General features: G+C 37.9%; 1 protein-coding gene across 1 annotated transcript in view; it reads left to right on the forward strand.

Annotated features, from left to right (window-relative positions):
* The window catches only part of MALRD1 (MAM and LDL receptor class A domain containing 1), a 706,902-nt gene that overhangs the window by 517,219 nt on the left and 173,774 nt on the right, over positions 1-15,909 (forward strand). Inside the window, exon 32 of the mRNA XM_030940611.1 lies at positions 925-1,082. Coding sequence (XP_030796471.1) covers positions 925-1,082 — 158 coding nt within the window. The remainder of the gene's footprint in view (positions 1-924; positions 1,083-15,909) is intronic.

Consider the following 15,909-nt stretch of genomic DNA (forward strand, 5'->3'; position numbering starts at 1 on the left):
TCATTCATATATATTATACATTATATTTATATTTATATATTATATAATAATTAAATATTAAATATTTATATTATTTATTATATATAATTAAATATATAATACATTATATAATTAAATATATATAATACATTATGTATAATGTTATATATATTTCTATTTACATACTTATACATAAATATATTTATATTTACGTATTATATATAATTAAATATATATTAATATGTAATATATATAGAAAACAATAGTCTTGAATGAGACTACAAATAAATATATAACTTAAGGAAAAAATACACACACACACACATATATATTTTACCTATCCACAAAGGGGAATGGTATCTATGATGAATTTCTGACAATGGCAACAGAAAAAAATGCAATTGTGTTTAAATGCAGAAATCTTTCACATACTAATGCATTTGAGAAGAAAAGAAGTTGTGTACTACTCAGAAAAAACTAATGTAATGACCCTAAGAATCACATTTCACTTTGCAGTCATAGCCATTCACTACTACCCTGGCCGGTGTGGGAATCAGAGCAACTGAAAATAAGATACGATACTAGTCAGTCCCCAGTACCTACTCTGTACTTGCTGTGTGCACAGCATACGAAGTATTTTATTGCTGGAATCTGACAGGTTTGAGCAATTTAGGAGAACAGTAATACACCTTCATATTCAAAACCAGTATTTGATTACTGTATGAGTCACTGGCTCAAGGGAATTTTGTGAATCACATCATAGTGACACTTTTTTGGCTCAGAAGAATGAAATGTTATTGATATATGACTCCCAAAATGAAAATGAGTCTGTTTGATTGTGTGTATGTATGAGGATAAAAAGATATCTGATAATGATTGCAAGTACTTTCCAACTCATGCGATATTATCATTGCACTGAAAAAAATTGTGTTAATCTATTTCAAGGTAGTGGTAAGCACTTCCTGTACGTCAACTCATCTGGCTCCAAGGAAGGATCCATTGCCAGAATTACTACCTCCAAATCCTTCCCAGCAAGCCTCGGAATGTGTACTGTTCGGTTCTGGTTCTACACAATCGATCCCAGGAGTATGGGAATATTAAAGGTAAAAAAGGAAGCCAGAGATTTATGATCACTGAAATATGCATGGCATGTTTAAACATTGTCTTCCCTTGTCTTATTTGTATTTTTGTTGGTCACACCACCAATGCTGATGCCATTAATTTCTCATTTCTTTCTGGGGCAATGGGATGTTGGCAAGCTGTGCTGTCATTCATCTTAATCTCATTCAAGATTTATCTCGCTGACAGCTGCCACCTGAACTCAATTATGTTGAATGCTATTTAAAAGATCATCTGGAGGTAAAAGAATTTGGGCAGATTCCACATGTATCTTCTTTAGCAGCTTAGCTAGAAACAGTAAAGAAATGTGATGTAAGGCATAATGGTGAAGAAGATAATTTTCTACCCAAAATTCAGTAAAGGAAAAGCAAATTTGAGATTTTAAGTGTATATCAGCTTACAGTAAAATCAACATGCATGCTCTATTTTTAACTAATTTAAAGCAATAATCTGTACCAAATGCAGATACCTTTAATTAAACAAGTTGCTGCACTTATACTTTTCATTGTATCAATGAGTTTTTCAATCATTATGAACCAATTTTAAGATCCTGATTTCTAATTAAATGATTACATATCAGCACACCACACCTAGTGTTATTAACTTACAGTTTATCCAATCCTGTTTTTTAAATAAATGCAATTGGGATTTTTGTCCTTATATTAAATGGTCCTCTGTAAATAACAGCTCTTATTAAGTTCTGCCTTATATTTACATTTATTAAAAACATTCTATGGTATCAATTTTAATTCTCACCTTCACCTGATGAGGAAAGTATATTTTTCCCAATTTTACAACAAAGAAACTGAGATTCGAAGAGCCTTAGTAACTTTTTCAAGATTTCACAGTCAAAATTCTGATTTCAAAAATCTGATACCCTTTTTTTGGTGGGGGGCAGGGAGGGACAGAGTCTTCCTCTGTCGCCCTGGCTGAAGTGCAATGGTTGACCTCAGTTCATTGGAACCTCCGCCTCCCAGGTTCAAGCGGTTCTCTTGCCTCAGCCTCCTTAGTAGCTGGGATTACAGGCATGCATCACCCTGCCCAGCTAATTTTTTGTATTTTTAGTAGAGATGGGGTTTCACCATGTTGGCCAGGCTGGTCTCAAACTCCTAACCTCATGATCTACCCACCTCATAATCCCGAGTGCCAGGATTACAGGCGTGAGCCGCCATGCCCCCACCTCAAAAATATGATATCTGTTGCCCAGTTTCGTTTCTCAGATTCTCTGTGGTCAACCAGCGAAGTCAGAAGAGAAACATGGGAAAATGAGAGAAAGTAAAAAGGCCTTATCAATTCTAGGCATCGACAGAAATTGAAACTCTTAAGTAAAAATCTAAACATGCAAACAAAGTTGAGAATTTATCCTGACTCTACGAGGATGTCTGTTTTTGCAAAGGAAGCCAGTAAAACAACAGAGAAAGAGGTTCATTTTTAAGAGTCTGGGAGCACATGAGTAAATGCAAAGTATGTAAAAATTGTATTTTTCATAGTTTTTACTTCTAATCGATGAATATTCAGTAGATTAGCCTATTGCTTATGCTAAATATTATCCATTGTAATTTATAACCATTGAGCTTCAAGAAACTCCAAAACATCTTATTTCTAATGATATTATGAAACACAGATTGCTACAACTGAAGAGGACACTAATCTACAGTTCCTCACCAAAGCAAGTATCATGGAAAGGCCACTAGACCTTTCTGTATAATATAGGCAGATTTCTGTCACTTTCTAAGAAATTGTTCCTTCCTCAATTCAAAAAGATCACTTGTGTGTTCTTGAGCTACTCACCAGCTGGACCTTCAGTTCCTTAGTTACCCAGTTAATTGGCCCTCTGTGTTTAGCCATGTTTCTGTAAATAGCCTTTGAAATAGAAATGTTGGCCTCATGTCTTGATTTCTGATACTTGGCTTTGGTGCCTACTGGTTTTTCTCACCAGAAGGTAGCAGTTAAGTATAACGATGCTTTTCTACCCTGACCAGTTTTCAGAGAGGTCTGCTAGAAAGAATAGTGGCAGGAAATTGATAACCAGCATGATACTGATTTTTCTGTAGCAATGGTCTTGGTGGGTACATTAGGTCATTCTTTCATTACTATAAAGAAATACCTGAGACTGGTAATTTATAAAAGAAATAGGTTTAATTGGCTCACAGTTCTGCAGGCTGTACAGGAAGCATGGCACCAGGCATCTGCTCAGCTTCTGATGAGGCCTCAAGAAGCATTTAAGTATGGTGGAATGCAAAGTGGGAGCTGTCGCATGATGAAAGCAGAGGCAAGAGGGGGAGGTGCCAACATTTTTAAATGACCAGGTATCATGATAACTGACTCACTATCATGAAGACAGCATCCAGCCATGACAGATCTGCCCCCATGACCCAAACAGCTCCTACCAGTCCCCACCTCCAGCATTGGGGATTACAATTCAACATGAGATGTGGACAGGGTCAAATATCTAAACTATATCAGTGGGGTTGACTGCCACAGTGACTTTCTTTTACCACGTCCATGGGTGACCTCAATAGGGCCAATAATAAGCTCCTTTAAACATTTGATGCAGAGGAAGAGAGGTATTTCTCTTTCTTTTTGATTACAAGTTGTAGAAACATAGACTAGGCTTGGGGCTGTTGGAGGCCATCTTTCCCTACAAAGGGAGAGAGATTGTTTGACAAAAAAGCTAGCACACAGGGGGACACAGAGCTAAAGAAAGGGGAAGAAACAGAAACATACCTGCTCTGTTTAAACTCTCAATCGCACTTTTTCTGCACCATTAGAATTCTCCTTTTGTTATTTGCTACTGAAAAAGCCCTAACCATTACAGAAACTCAGCAAAAACTGTTTTCCTAATGTGTCCTTATATCACTGATGGATCATAGCAGCTGGGCAAATCTTATTTTCTCAACTATTGCTGTGGAAAATCTTGAGTTATTCACAGACTGAAAACCTTCCTAAGCATGCAGTAATTTTACATGTGGAGGAACCAATGAAGTGGAAACCCATTCTCCCTGCTCTTAGGATTGAGGCTTTCCATTAGCATGCTTTACTTTTACCTGCAAGTTTGTGCTATCTTACAATCTCTAATTTGGGTATTATAGTGCTGCAGGACCGCTCCTTATAAATAAAATGTGGACTCATGTTTATGGCTCTATTTTCACAAATAATTGACACTAAAATTCCAATTAATATAATCTGGGCTTGTGGTGGGAAAAAAACTTCTTTTTCTAAGTAAAAAAGAAGTCCTTTATTCCCCTTCTCTAATAATGTTGACACCATAAAAAAATCTTAAAAGAATAAAATGAATGATCATATCTACTGTTGGTGTGGATGTAAACAAATAGATATTTATTGCTAGTTGGACTATCAATTTGCAATTATGAAGAATATTTTGACAATTAAATTATAATTTTTATATTTACTAAAACATTTTACATCTAGAAATTTATTGTAATGAAATAAAGGTAGATATATATGCTATTTTAATTTATAAAATTTTTGTTGTTATTGTTGTTGTTTGTGATGGAGTCTTGCTCTGTTACCACACTGGAGTGCAGTGGCGTGATCTCAGCTCACTGGAACCTCCTCCTCCCTGGTTCAAGTGATTCTCCTGCCTCAGACTCCTGAGCAGCTGGGATTACAGACAGACGCCACCATGCCCAGCTAACTTTTGTATTTTTAGTAGAGATGGCGTTTCATCATGTTGGTCAGACTGGTCTCAATCTTCTGACCTAGTGATCCACCCACCTTGGCCTCCCAAAGTGCTGGGATTACAGGCGTGAGCCACTGCATCTGACCGAAGTTCTTTTTTTTTTCTTTTTTTTTTTTTTTTTAAATCTCAATGTTTACCCTGGTAAATATTGGAAACCACTTGAGCATCAAATAGTAGGAATTACTAAAATATAATACATTCAGTCATATGGAAACACTGCAGAAAAATTCTGTGAATGAATAATTAGTGATAAAAAGAAATGTTTATTATTCTTTAATGATCTAAGCAGATTGTTAAGGAATATGTATACTAGTATGCAATTAAAAACAATCAAATTCTGTGTGAAAATGTGTATATGGCTATAGATATTTACCTATATAAATATATGTATGTATATATAAGAGAGGGAAAAGGAATGAATGGAGAAATACACACTACAATGGTTAAAAGAATTATTTGAACTTTTTGAGATGAAAAAGTTTATTTTTTTGAGAGGTGGAGCAAGACGGCCGAATAGGAACAGCTCCAGTCTCCAGCTCCCAGTGCAAGCGACACAGAAGACAGGTGATTTCTGCATTTTCAACTGAGATACTGGGTTCATCTCACTAGGGAGTGCCGGACAATCGGTGCTGGTCAGCTGCTGCAGTCCGACCAGCCAGAGCTGAAGCAGGGCTAGGCAATGCCTCACCTGGGAAGTGCAAGGGGGAAGGGAATCCCTTTTCCTAGCCAGGGGAACTGAGACACACAACACCTGGAAAATCGGGTAACGCCCACCCCAATACTGTGCTTTACCAGGGGTCTTAGCAAATGGGCACATCAGGAGATTATATCCCACACCTGGCTGGGAGGGTCCCACGCCAGCCCACGGAGCCTCCCTCATTGCTAGCACAGCAGTCTGAGATCTAACGGCAAGCCAGCAACGAGGATGGGGGAGGGGCGCCCACCATTACTGAGACTTAAGTAGGTAAACAAAACCGATGGGAAGCTCGAACTGGGTAGAGCCCACAGCAGCTCAAGGAAGCCTGCCTGTCTCTGTAGACTCCACCTCTGGGGATAGGGCACAGCTAAACAACAACAACAACAAAAAGCAGCAGAAACCTCTGCAGACGCATACGACTCTGTCTGACAGCTTTGAAGAGAGCAGTGGATCTCCCAACATGGAGGTTGAGATCTGAGAACGGACAGACTGCCTGCTCAAGTGGGTCCCTGATCCCTGAGTAGCCTAACTGGGAGACATCCCCCACTAGGGGCAGACCGACACCTCACACCTCACACGGTGGAGTACACCCCTGAGAGGAAGCTTCCAAAGCAAGAATCAGAGAGGTACACTCGCTGTTCAGCAATATTCTATCTTCTGCAGCCTTTGCTGCTGACACCCAGGCAAACAGGATCTGGAGTGGACCTCAAGCAACCTCCAACAGACCTACAGCTGAGGGTCCTGACTGTTAGAAGGAAAACTAACAAACAGGAAGGACACCTACACCAAAACCCCATCAGTACATCACCATCATCAAAGACCAGAGGCAGATAAAACCACAAAGATGGGGAAAAAGCAGGGCAGAAAAGCTGGAAATTCAAAAAATAAGAGCGTGTCTCCCCCTCCAAAGGAACGCAGCTCATCGCCAGCAACGGATCAAAGCTGGACGGAGAATGACTTTGACGGGATGAGAGAAGAAGGCTTCAGTCCATCAAACTTCCCAGAGCTAAAGGAGGAATTATGTACCCAGCGCAAAGAAACTAAAAATCTTGAAAAAAGAGTGGAAGAATTGATAACTAGAATAATTAATGCAAAGAAGGCCATAAATGAACTGACAGAGATGAAAACCATGACATGAGAAATACGTGACAAATGCACAAGCTTCAGTAACTGACTCGATCAATTGGAAGAAAGCGTATCAGCGATTGAGGATCAAATGAATGAAATGAAGCGAGAAGAGAAATCTAAAGAAAAAAGAAGAAAAAGAAATGAACAAAGCCTGCAAGAAGTATGGGATTATGTAAAAGACCAAATCTACGTCTGATTGGGGTGCCTGAAAGTGAGGGGGAAAATGAAACCAAGTTGGAAAACACTCTTCAGAATATCATCCACGAGAACTTCCCCAACCTAGTAGGGCAGGCCAACATTCAAATTCAGGAAATACAGAGAACGCCACAAAGATACTCCTCGAGAGGAGCAACTCCAAGACACATCATTGTCAGATTCACCAAAGTTGAAATGAAGGAAAAAATCTTAAGGGCAGCCAGAGAGAAAGGTCGGGTTACCCACAAAGGGAAGCCCATCAGACTAACAGCAGATCTCTCGGCAGAAACTCTACAAGCCAGAAGAGAGTGCGGGCCAATATTCAACATTCTTAAAGAAAAGAATTTTAAACCCAGAATTTCATATCCAGCCAAACTAAGTTTCATAAGTGAAGGAGAAATAAAATCCTTTACAGATAAGCAAATGCTTAGAGGTTTTGTCACCACCAGGCCTGCCTTACAAGAGACCCTGAAGGAAGCACTAAACATGGAAAGGAACAACCGGTACCAGCCATTGCAAAAACATCCCAAAATGTAAAGACCATCGAGGCTAGGAAGAAACTGCATCAACTAACGAGCAAAATAACCAGTTAATATCATAATGGCAAGATCAAGTTCACACATAACAATATTAACCTTAAATGTAAATGGACTAAATGCTCCAATTAAAAGACACAGACTGGCAAATTGGATAAAGAGCCAAGACCCATCTCACATGCAGAGACATACATAGGCTCAAAATAAAGGGATGGAGGAAGATCTACCAAGCAAATGGAGAACAAAAAAAAGCAGGGGTTACAATCCTAGTCTCTGATAAAACAGACTTTAAACCATCAAAGATCAAAAGAGACAAAGAAGGCCATTACATAATGGTAAAGGGATCAATTCAACAGGAAGAACTAACTCTCCTAAATATATATGCACCCAATACAGGAGCACCCAGATTCATAAAGCAAGTCCTTAGAGACTTACAAAGAGACTTAGACTCCCATACAATAATTATTGGAGACTTTAACACCCCACTGTCAATATTAGACAGATCAACGAGACAGAAAGTTAACAAGGATATCCAGGAATTTAACTCATCTCTGCAGCAAGCAGACCTAATAGACATCTACAGAACTCTCCACCCCAAATCAAGAGAATATACATTCTTCTCAGCACCACATCACACTTATTCCAAAACTGACCACATAATTGGAAGTAAAGCACTCCTCAGCAAATGTACAAGAACAGAAATTAAAACAAACTGTCTCTCAGACCACAGTGCAATCAAACTAGAACTCAGGACTAAGAAACTCAATCAAAACTGCTCAACTACATGGAAACTGAATATCTTGCTCCTGAATGACTACTGGGTACATAACGAAATGAAGGCAGAAATAAAGATGTTCTTTGAAACCAATGAGAACAAAGATACAACATACCAGAATCTCTGGGACACATTTAAAGCAGTGTGTAGAGGGAAATTTATAGCACTAAATGCCCACAAGAGAAAGCTGGAAAGATCTAAAATTGATACTCTAACATCACAATTAAAAGTACTGGAGAAGCAAGAGCAAACACATTCAAAAGCTAGCAGAAGGCAAGAAATAACTAAGATCAGAGCCGAACTGAAGGAGATAGAGACACAAAAAAGCCCTCCAAAAAATCAATGAATCCAGGAGTTGGTTTTTTGAAAAGATCCACAAAATTGATAGACCACTAGCAAGACTAATAAAGAAGAAAAGAGAGAAGAATCAAATAGACACAATAAAAATGATAAAGGGGATATCACCACCGACCCCACAGAAATACAAACTACCATCAGAGAATACTATAAACACCTCTATGCAAATAAACTAGAAAATCTAGAAGAAACGGATAATTTCCTGGACACTTACACTCTTCCAAGACTAAACCAGGAAGAAGCTGAATCCCTGAATTGACCAATAGTAGGCTCTGAAATTGAGGCAATAATTAATAGCCCACCAACCAAAAAAAGTCCAGGACCAGATGGATTCACAGCTGAATTCTACCAGAGGTACAAGGAGGAGCTGGTACCATTCCTTCTGAAACTATTCCAATCAATAGAAAAAGAGGGAATCCTCCCTAACTCATTTTTTGAGGCCAACATCATCCTGATACCAAAGCCTGGCAGAGACACAACAAAAAGAGAGAATTTTAGACCAATATCTCTGATAAACATCAATGCAAAAATCCTCAATAAAATACTGGATCCAAACCGGATTCAGCAGCACATCAAAAAGCTTATTCACCATGATCAAGTGGGCTTCATCCCTGGGATGCAAGGCTGGTTCAACATACGCAAATCAATAAATGGAATCCAGCATATAAACAGAACCAAAGACAAAAACTACATGATTATCTCAATAGATGCAGAAAAGGCCTTTGACAAAATTCAACAGCCCTTCATGGTAAAAACACTCAATAAATTCGGTATTGATGGAACGTATCTCAAAATAATAAGAGCTATTTATGACAAACCCACAGCCAGTATCATACTGAATGGGCAAAAACTGGAAAATTCCATTTGAAAACTGGCACAAGACAGGGATGCCCTCTCTTGCCACTCCTATTCAACATAGTGTTGGAAGTTCTCGCTAGGGCAGTCAGGCAAGAGAAAGAAATCAAATGTATTCAGTTAGGAAAAGAAGAAGTCAAATTTTCCCTGTTTGCAGATGACATGATTATATATTTAGAAAACCCCATCGTCTCAGCCCAAAATCTCCTTAAGCTGATAAGCAACCTCAGCAAAGTCTCAGGATACAAAATTAATGTGCAAAAATCACAAGCATTCTTATACACCAGTAACAGACAGACCGCCAGCCAAATCAGGAATGAACTTCCATTCACAATTGCTTCAAAGAGAATAAAATACCTAGGAATCCAACTTACAAGGGATGTCAAGGACCTCTTCAAGGAGAACTACAAACCACTGCTCAGTGAAATAAAAGAGGACATAAACAAATGGAAGAACATACCAGGCTCATGGATAGGAAGAATCAATATCGTGAAAATGGCCATACTGCCCAAGGTAATTTATAGATTCAGTGCCATCCCCATCAAGCTACCAATGAGTTCTTCACAGAATTGGAAAAAACTGCTTTAAAGTTCATATGGAATCAAAAAGACCCCTCATTGCCAAGACAATCCTATGTCAAAAGAACAGAGCTGGAGGCATCACGCTACCTGACTTCAAACTATACTACAAGGCTACAGTAACCAAAACAGCATGGTACTGGTACCAAAACAGAGATATAGACCAGTGGAACAGAACAGAGTCCTCAGAAGTAATACCACACATCTACAGCCATCTGATCTTTGACAAACCTGAGAGAAACAAGAAATGGGGAAAGGATTCCCTATTTAATAAATGGTGCTGGGAAAATTGACTAGCCATAAGTAGAAAGCTGAAACTGGATCCCTTCCTTACTCCTTATACGAAAATTAATTCAAGATGGATTAGAGACTTAAATGTTAGACCTAATGCCATGAAAACCCTAGAAGAAACCCTAGGGAATACCATTCAGGACATAGGCGTGGGCAAGGACTTCATGTCTAAAACACCAAAAGCAACGGCAGCAAAAGCAAAAATTGACAAATGGGATCTAATTAAACTAAAGAGCTTCTGCACAGCAAAAGAAACTACCATCAGAGTGAACAGGCAACCTACAGAATGGGAGAAAATTTTTGCAACCTACTCATCTGACAAAGGGCTAATATCCAGAACCTACAAAGAACTCAAACAAATTTACAAGAAAAAAACAAACAACCTCATCAAAAAGTGGGCAAAGAATATGAACAGACATTTCCCAAAAGAAGACATTCATACAGCCAACAGACACATGAAAAAATGCTCGTCATCACTGGCCATCAGAGAAATGCAAATCAAAACCACAACGAGATACCATCTCACACCAGTTAGCATGGCAATCATTAAAAAGTCAGGAAACAACAGGTGCTGGAGAGGATGTGGAGAAATAGGAACACTTTTACACTGTTGGTGGGATTGTAAACTAGTTCAACCATTATGGAAAAGAGTATGGCGATTCCTCAAGGATCTAGAACTAGAAGTACCATATGACCCAGCCATCCCATTACTGGGTATATACCCAAAGGATCATAAATCATGCTGCTATAAAGACACATGCACCCATATGTTTATTGCGGCACTATTCACAATAGCAAAGACTTGGAATCAACCCAAATGTCCATCAGTGACAGACTGGATTAAGAAAATGTGGCACATATACACCATGGAATACTATGCAGCCATAAAAAAGGATGAGTTTGTGTCCTTTTATAGGAACATGGATGCAGCTGGAAACCATCATTCTCAGCAAAGTATCACAAGAACAGAAAACCAAACACTGCATGTTTTCCCACTTATAGGTGGGAACTGAACACTGAGATCACTTGGACTCGGGAAGGGGAACATCACACACGGGGGCCTATTATGGTAGGTGAGGGGAGAGGGGAGGGATTGCATTGGGAGTTATACCTGATGTAAATGACGAGTTGATGGGTGCTGACGAGTTGATGGGTGCAGCACACCAACATGGCACAAGTATACATATGTAACAAACCTGCACGTTATGCACATGTACCCTAGAACTTAAAGTATAATAATAAAAAAAAAAGTTTCTTATTTTGCAGTCTTATGTATTTTATAATTTTTCTACCTGAAACTTGTATTAGCTTTCTAATAAAAATTACATATTTCTAAAGGGTCCTCATATTGGGAAGGGTTGAGAGACACTGCCCCAGAATGTGCCATAAACACATGACACTTGGGTTAATAATAGCAAATGTGGTTCCAGAGTACATGGTAGCTTACAGTTGTCTGAAACTATTTCTTACGTTGATTATAGAAACCCTTCAGAAGGGATGTGGCAATGAAAATACCTAAGATGAATTTTCAGAGGCAAGGGTTTATGAGGCAATAAAAATAGGAAGGCATTCTCAAAAGAGATTCTGAATTGTAGATTGTGGGAGTATATCTCCTTGTCAGCATAAATTTTCTGAAATCCCACTAAAGGTTATGCATTCACTGCCCTTCCGGGATCTGCTCTGTATTCCAGAGAACTACACTTCCCTGGCTCCTTTGCTTTCTGCCTTCCTAGGTAGGTTTGGTCAGTGGAAGGTACCCACCAAAGACCTGAGGACAGGAAGAGAAAACAAGCCTTCCTCCTCTCTCTTCCTATTTTGGATTGAATCTCTAACTGTACCTTATCTGTGACTCAGCTTCCCCCAATTAGGCCTTGCTTCCTTAGTTCCAGCTCTCATAGAACATGCCCGAAAAATTTTCTATTCTTCCAGCAGCTTGACTTTGGCGACTTTCTTCCTTTGTCCCTCTCGTTTTAGGGATGGAAACATTCTACATATGGTAGGTTGCATCGTAATTTCCTTGCTGACTTCTCATCTGTTCCATAACCTTTGTAATCAGTCCCCTATATCTCTATATTAAACTTCCTTTATTTGAAATATGTTAGAGTAGTTTAGCTACTCTAAACTTGATTTTGTCTGATATAAGTGTGCACTGTAAAAACACAAATCTTTTGATGCTATGACCTTACAAAATAATAATTAAAATATTGAGTGACAGTCAGCTTCAATTTGTCCTCATAACATTAACTTATTTCTGAATAAGGTTCTAGTAAGTGATAACAGAAAATATGTAAACAAACAAAACAGGTAACTATGAGATCTTCTGTTTGCCTGCTGAGAGGCATTTTATTTTGAATGGTAAGGAAGCTCTTCTCAGAAAGATGATATTTGGATTTAGTGTTGAAAAAACAAGAAGGAGCCAGCTTTGTGAATATCTGGAGAAAGACTGCTCTAAGCAGAGGTTACAAGCTAGTGAAAAAGCTCCCATGTAGAAATTTCTAGGGCTAGCATAGCAGGAACAACATAGACCAGAAATATAAATAAGATTGAAGATGTAGGAAGAGACCAGGTCATTTATGACCTTGTACATGATCATTAGATTCAATTTTATTCTAAAAACCATGGAAAGCCACCAGAGAGTATTAACATGAAGAGTAATCTAATTAAAAAGGTGTAAAAGGGCTGTTGGGCCGCTGTATGGAAAAGGGCTGGAATCTGGTGGGTAGGAGGAAATCGAAGTGAAAGTGAAACTTGATGTCTTAGTTCTTTCAGGTCGCTATTACCAAATACCGTTGACTGGGTGACTTATAAACAACATAAATTTATTTCTTCTAGTTCTGGAGGCTGGGAAGTCCAAGATCAAGGGACTGGCAAGTTTGGTATCTCACCAGACCTTTTCTGTGACTTCACATAATGGAAAAGGCAGGAGAGCTCTCTTCTCTCTCTCTCCTTTTTCTCCTCCCTCCTCTTTCTCCAGATATTCACAAGGCTGGCTTCTTGTATTCAAACATCATTTTTCTCAGAGGGGCTTCCTTATCAGTTGACATAAAATACGTCTCTCAGCAGAAGATGAGTAATTACTTATCAAGGGAAACTGGTTTTTTTTTTTTTTTTTTTTTTTTTCCAGAGAACTATATCACACATGGAAAGTTTCATAGCTACCTGTGTTGTTGTTTGTCATTTCTCTTACTTGACTTCAGTCTCTTTATAATGGCACTAATCCCATTCATGAGGTCTCCCCCTTCATGATCTTGTCCCTCCTATAGGCCCTACCTCCTAATACCATCACCTTCGGGGTTAGGATTTCAACATATGAATCTTGGGGAGTAATATTCAGTCCATTGCACGGGAGAAAAGTGAAGATGATTTCAGAAGTCCAGGGTCACAAAAATGTGGCTTGATTTAAAATGCAATATAAAGATAAACTGAAAACCAGTGTCTATAAATAATGCATAGGACTTAGATCTTCACTGACATTTAAGATAATTTTCTAAATAAAGCATATCTAAATTTTATTAGCATATTAATGAAGTGTATCATGTAAAGCGAAAGCAATCAACTACTTGTATAGTTGATGAGATCAAGGTGAAATTCAATTATGATTTTCCTATTATGTTTTAAGATAAAAAGCCAAACTATGCTGATTTATCTCAGCCTTCAAAGTAGAGGGCTGCATAAAGAAAATATTTTAGAGAAATTAGGAAGACTTCAATATCTTTTCATCGTAAATGACTGATAATCAGAATAAAAAAATGTTCACATAGGCATCAATACCCTCCAATTAAAGGCTGAAGGAATTAGGGAACAATGCTAATTTGTACTTACTTAATAATTGCTTTATTTTCTAGTAATGCCAAACCAGAAGAATTTACAAAGATCAGTTTCTTTCTGTCTTTCAATTACCTACTTACATGTCAAATTAAAAGCACTCTTTAGAATGATGGTGGTCACTTTTTGATCCTCCTTGCCAAAAGAGCCCTGAATGAAACCAAATTAATTTCCCATTATATTATTTAATTACAGTTATTCAGCTTCCTACCTTCTGTTTTGTTTTGATGTTTAATGCTATCTCAATTGAGTTGGTCTATAAAGAGCAGTTAATTTGGCACTGGACAAGATGATTTCTCTAAAAATATCTAATATATTTTATTACTTCAGACTTATTTTTAAAGAAATAAAAGGAAAATGAATAGGTAACTCACAATTTATATTTTTGTAATATTTTTGTAATTTATATAAATTTCTAATTGCTCATGGGAAAAAAAGCTACTTTCTAAAACTTCCATGATAACAGCTAAGTATATATATATACTTATATATATATATACACACACGTATACATACACACACACACACACACACATATATATATATATATATGAATGGGATTCCAGAAACCAATTGTTCGTATTTCAGAATAAGTAGTCTATGGTGTTGAAATAGTCTCTATCTTAGATTTCAGGTGTTCTTAGGCCTCAATGAATTTCAGTAAAACCCATAGGATAAGACATTGAGCATGTAAATGTTCCAGTTCAGAAAACCATTATTGTTGTGAGCTGGTACTATTGAGTTTTGTTTTGTTTTATTTCAATGTAATATTTAGGAAGATAGTAAAAGCAGAGAAAAAAACACAGAATAACATCAGAGTCGGACTTAATAATATCAGATGGTTACAATATGCCATACACCAAAGTCCTTTATCATTAATTAATCTGATTCTCACACCCTCCAATGAGGCAAGTACTGACATTATCGATATTTTAACAGATAAGGCAAATGAGATAGACAAAGCTTCAGGAATTTGTCCAAGGTCATAGAGCTGGGCAGATTTTCCCACATGGCCTATCTCTACTCTATGCTTATAGCTACTGTGCTTTTCTGCCTTTCAGAATTAGAGGGCTATTTTATGATATATTTAGGGTTTGCATTTTCATTATTCAAAATTGTCTTATATTTTCTACCTGTAGTTGATAAAATTTAATTCTTTAAAAGATATTTTGCATATTTCGTGTTCTGCATATTATACTTTTCAGTATACATTTGGTTGGAATTATAAATTTTACAAAATGGCATCATGGTAACTTAGTTAGATGTGTCCCCAAATGCTTAGTGTATGTGAGTTTAGTATGGGGGATGCTGTTAAGTATTTGTTTTACCAATAGTTGCCTATAAGACATACCATGCAATCCTTTTGTTCTGTTGCTTTGTTTTTTAATTTTTTATATTTTTGAGACAGGGTTTCACTCTATCACCCAGGCTGGAGTGTAGTGGTGCAGTCTTCACTCACTGCAGTCTCGACCTCCTGGGCTCAAGTTACCCTCCCACATCAGCCTTCCTAGTAGCTGGGACTACCAGCATGCACCACCACATCTAGCTAATTTGCTTTTTGTTTTGTTTTGTTTGTTTTTGTTTTTTTTTTGTGTGTGTGTGCAGTGTTGGGGTTTTGCCATGTTGACCAGGCTGGCCTTGAACTCTTGAACCCAAGTGATTTTCCCACCTCGGCCTGTCATAGTGCTCGGATGATAGGTGTGAGCCACGCACCCAGCGTGTTCTGCTGCTTGAGATGATTAACTTTTGAATGAGCTGCTCAAGGTCAAGGGCCACCAAGACTGTATCTTTTTTGTCAAACTCACTGAAGGCCCTTCTGGTCAATTTTGTAATCATCTAGAATTTGTCATTAGATCTACAGTTGTCCTGTT

This window comes from Rhinopithecus roxellana, chromosome 11 (assembly GCF_007565055.1).
Source record: "Rhinopithecus roxellana isolate Shanxi Qingling chromosome 11, ASM756505v1, whole genome shotgun sequence".
NCBI lineage: Eukaryota > Metazoa > Chordata > Mammalia > Primates > Cercopithecidae > Rhinopithecus > Rhinopithecus roxellana.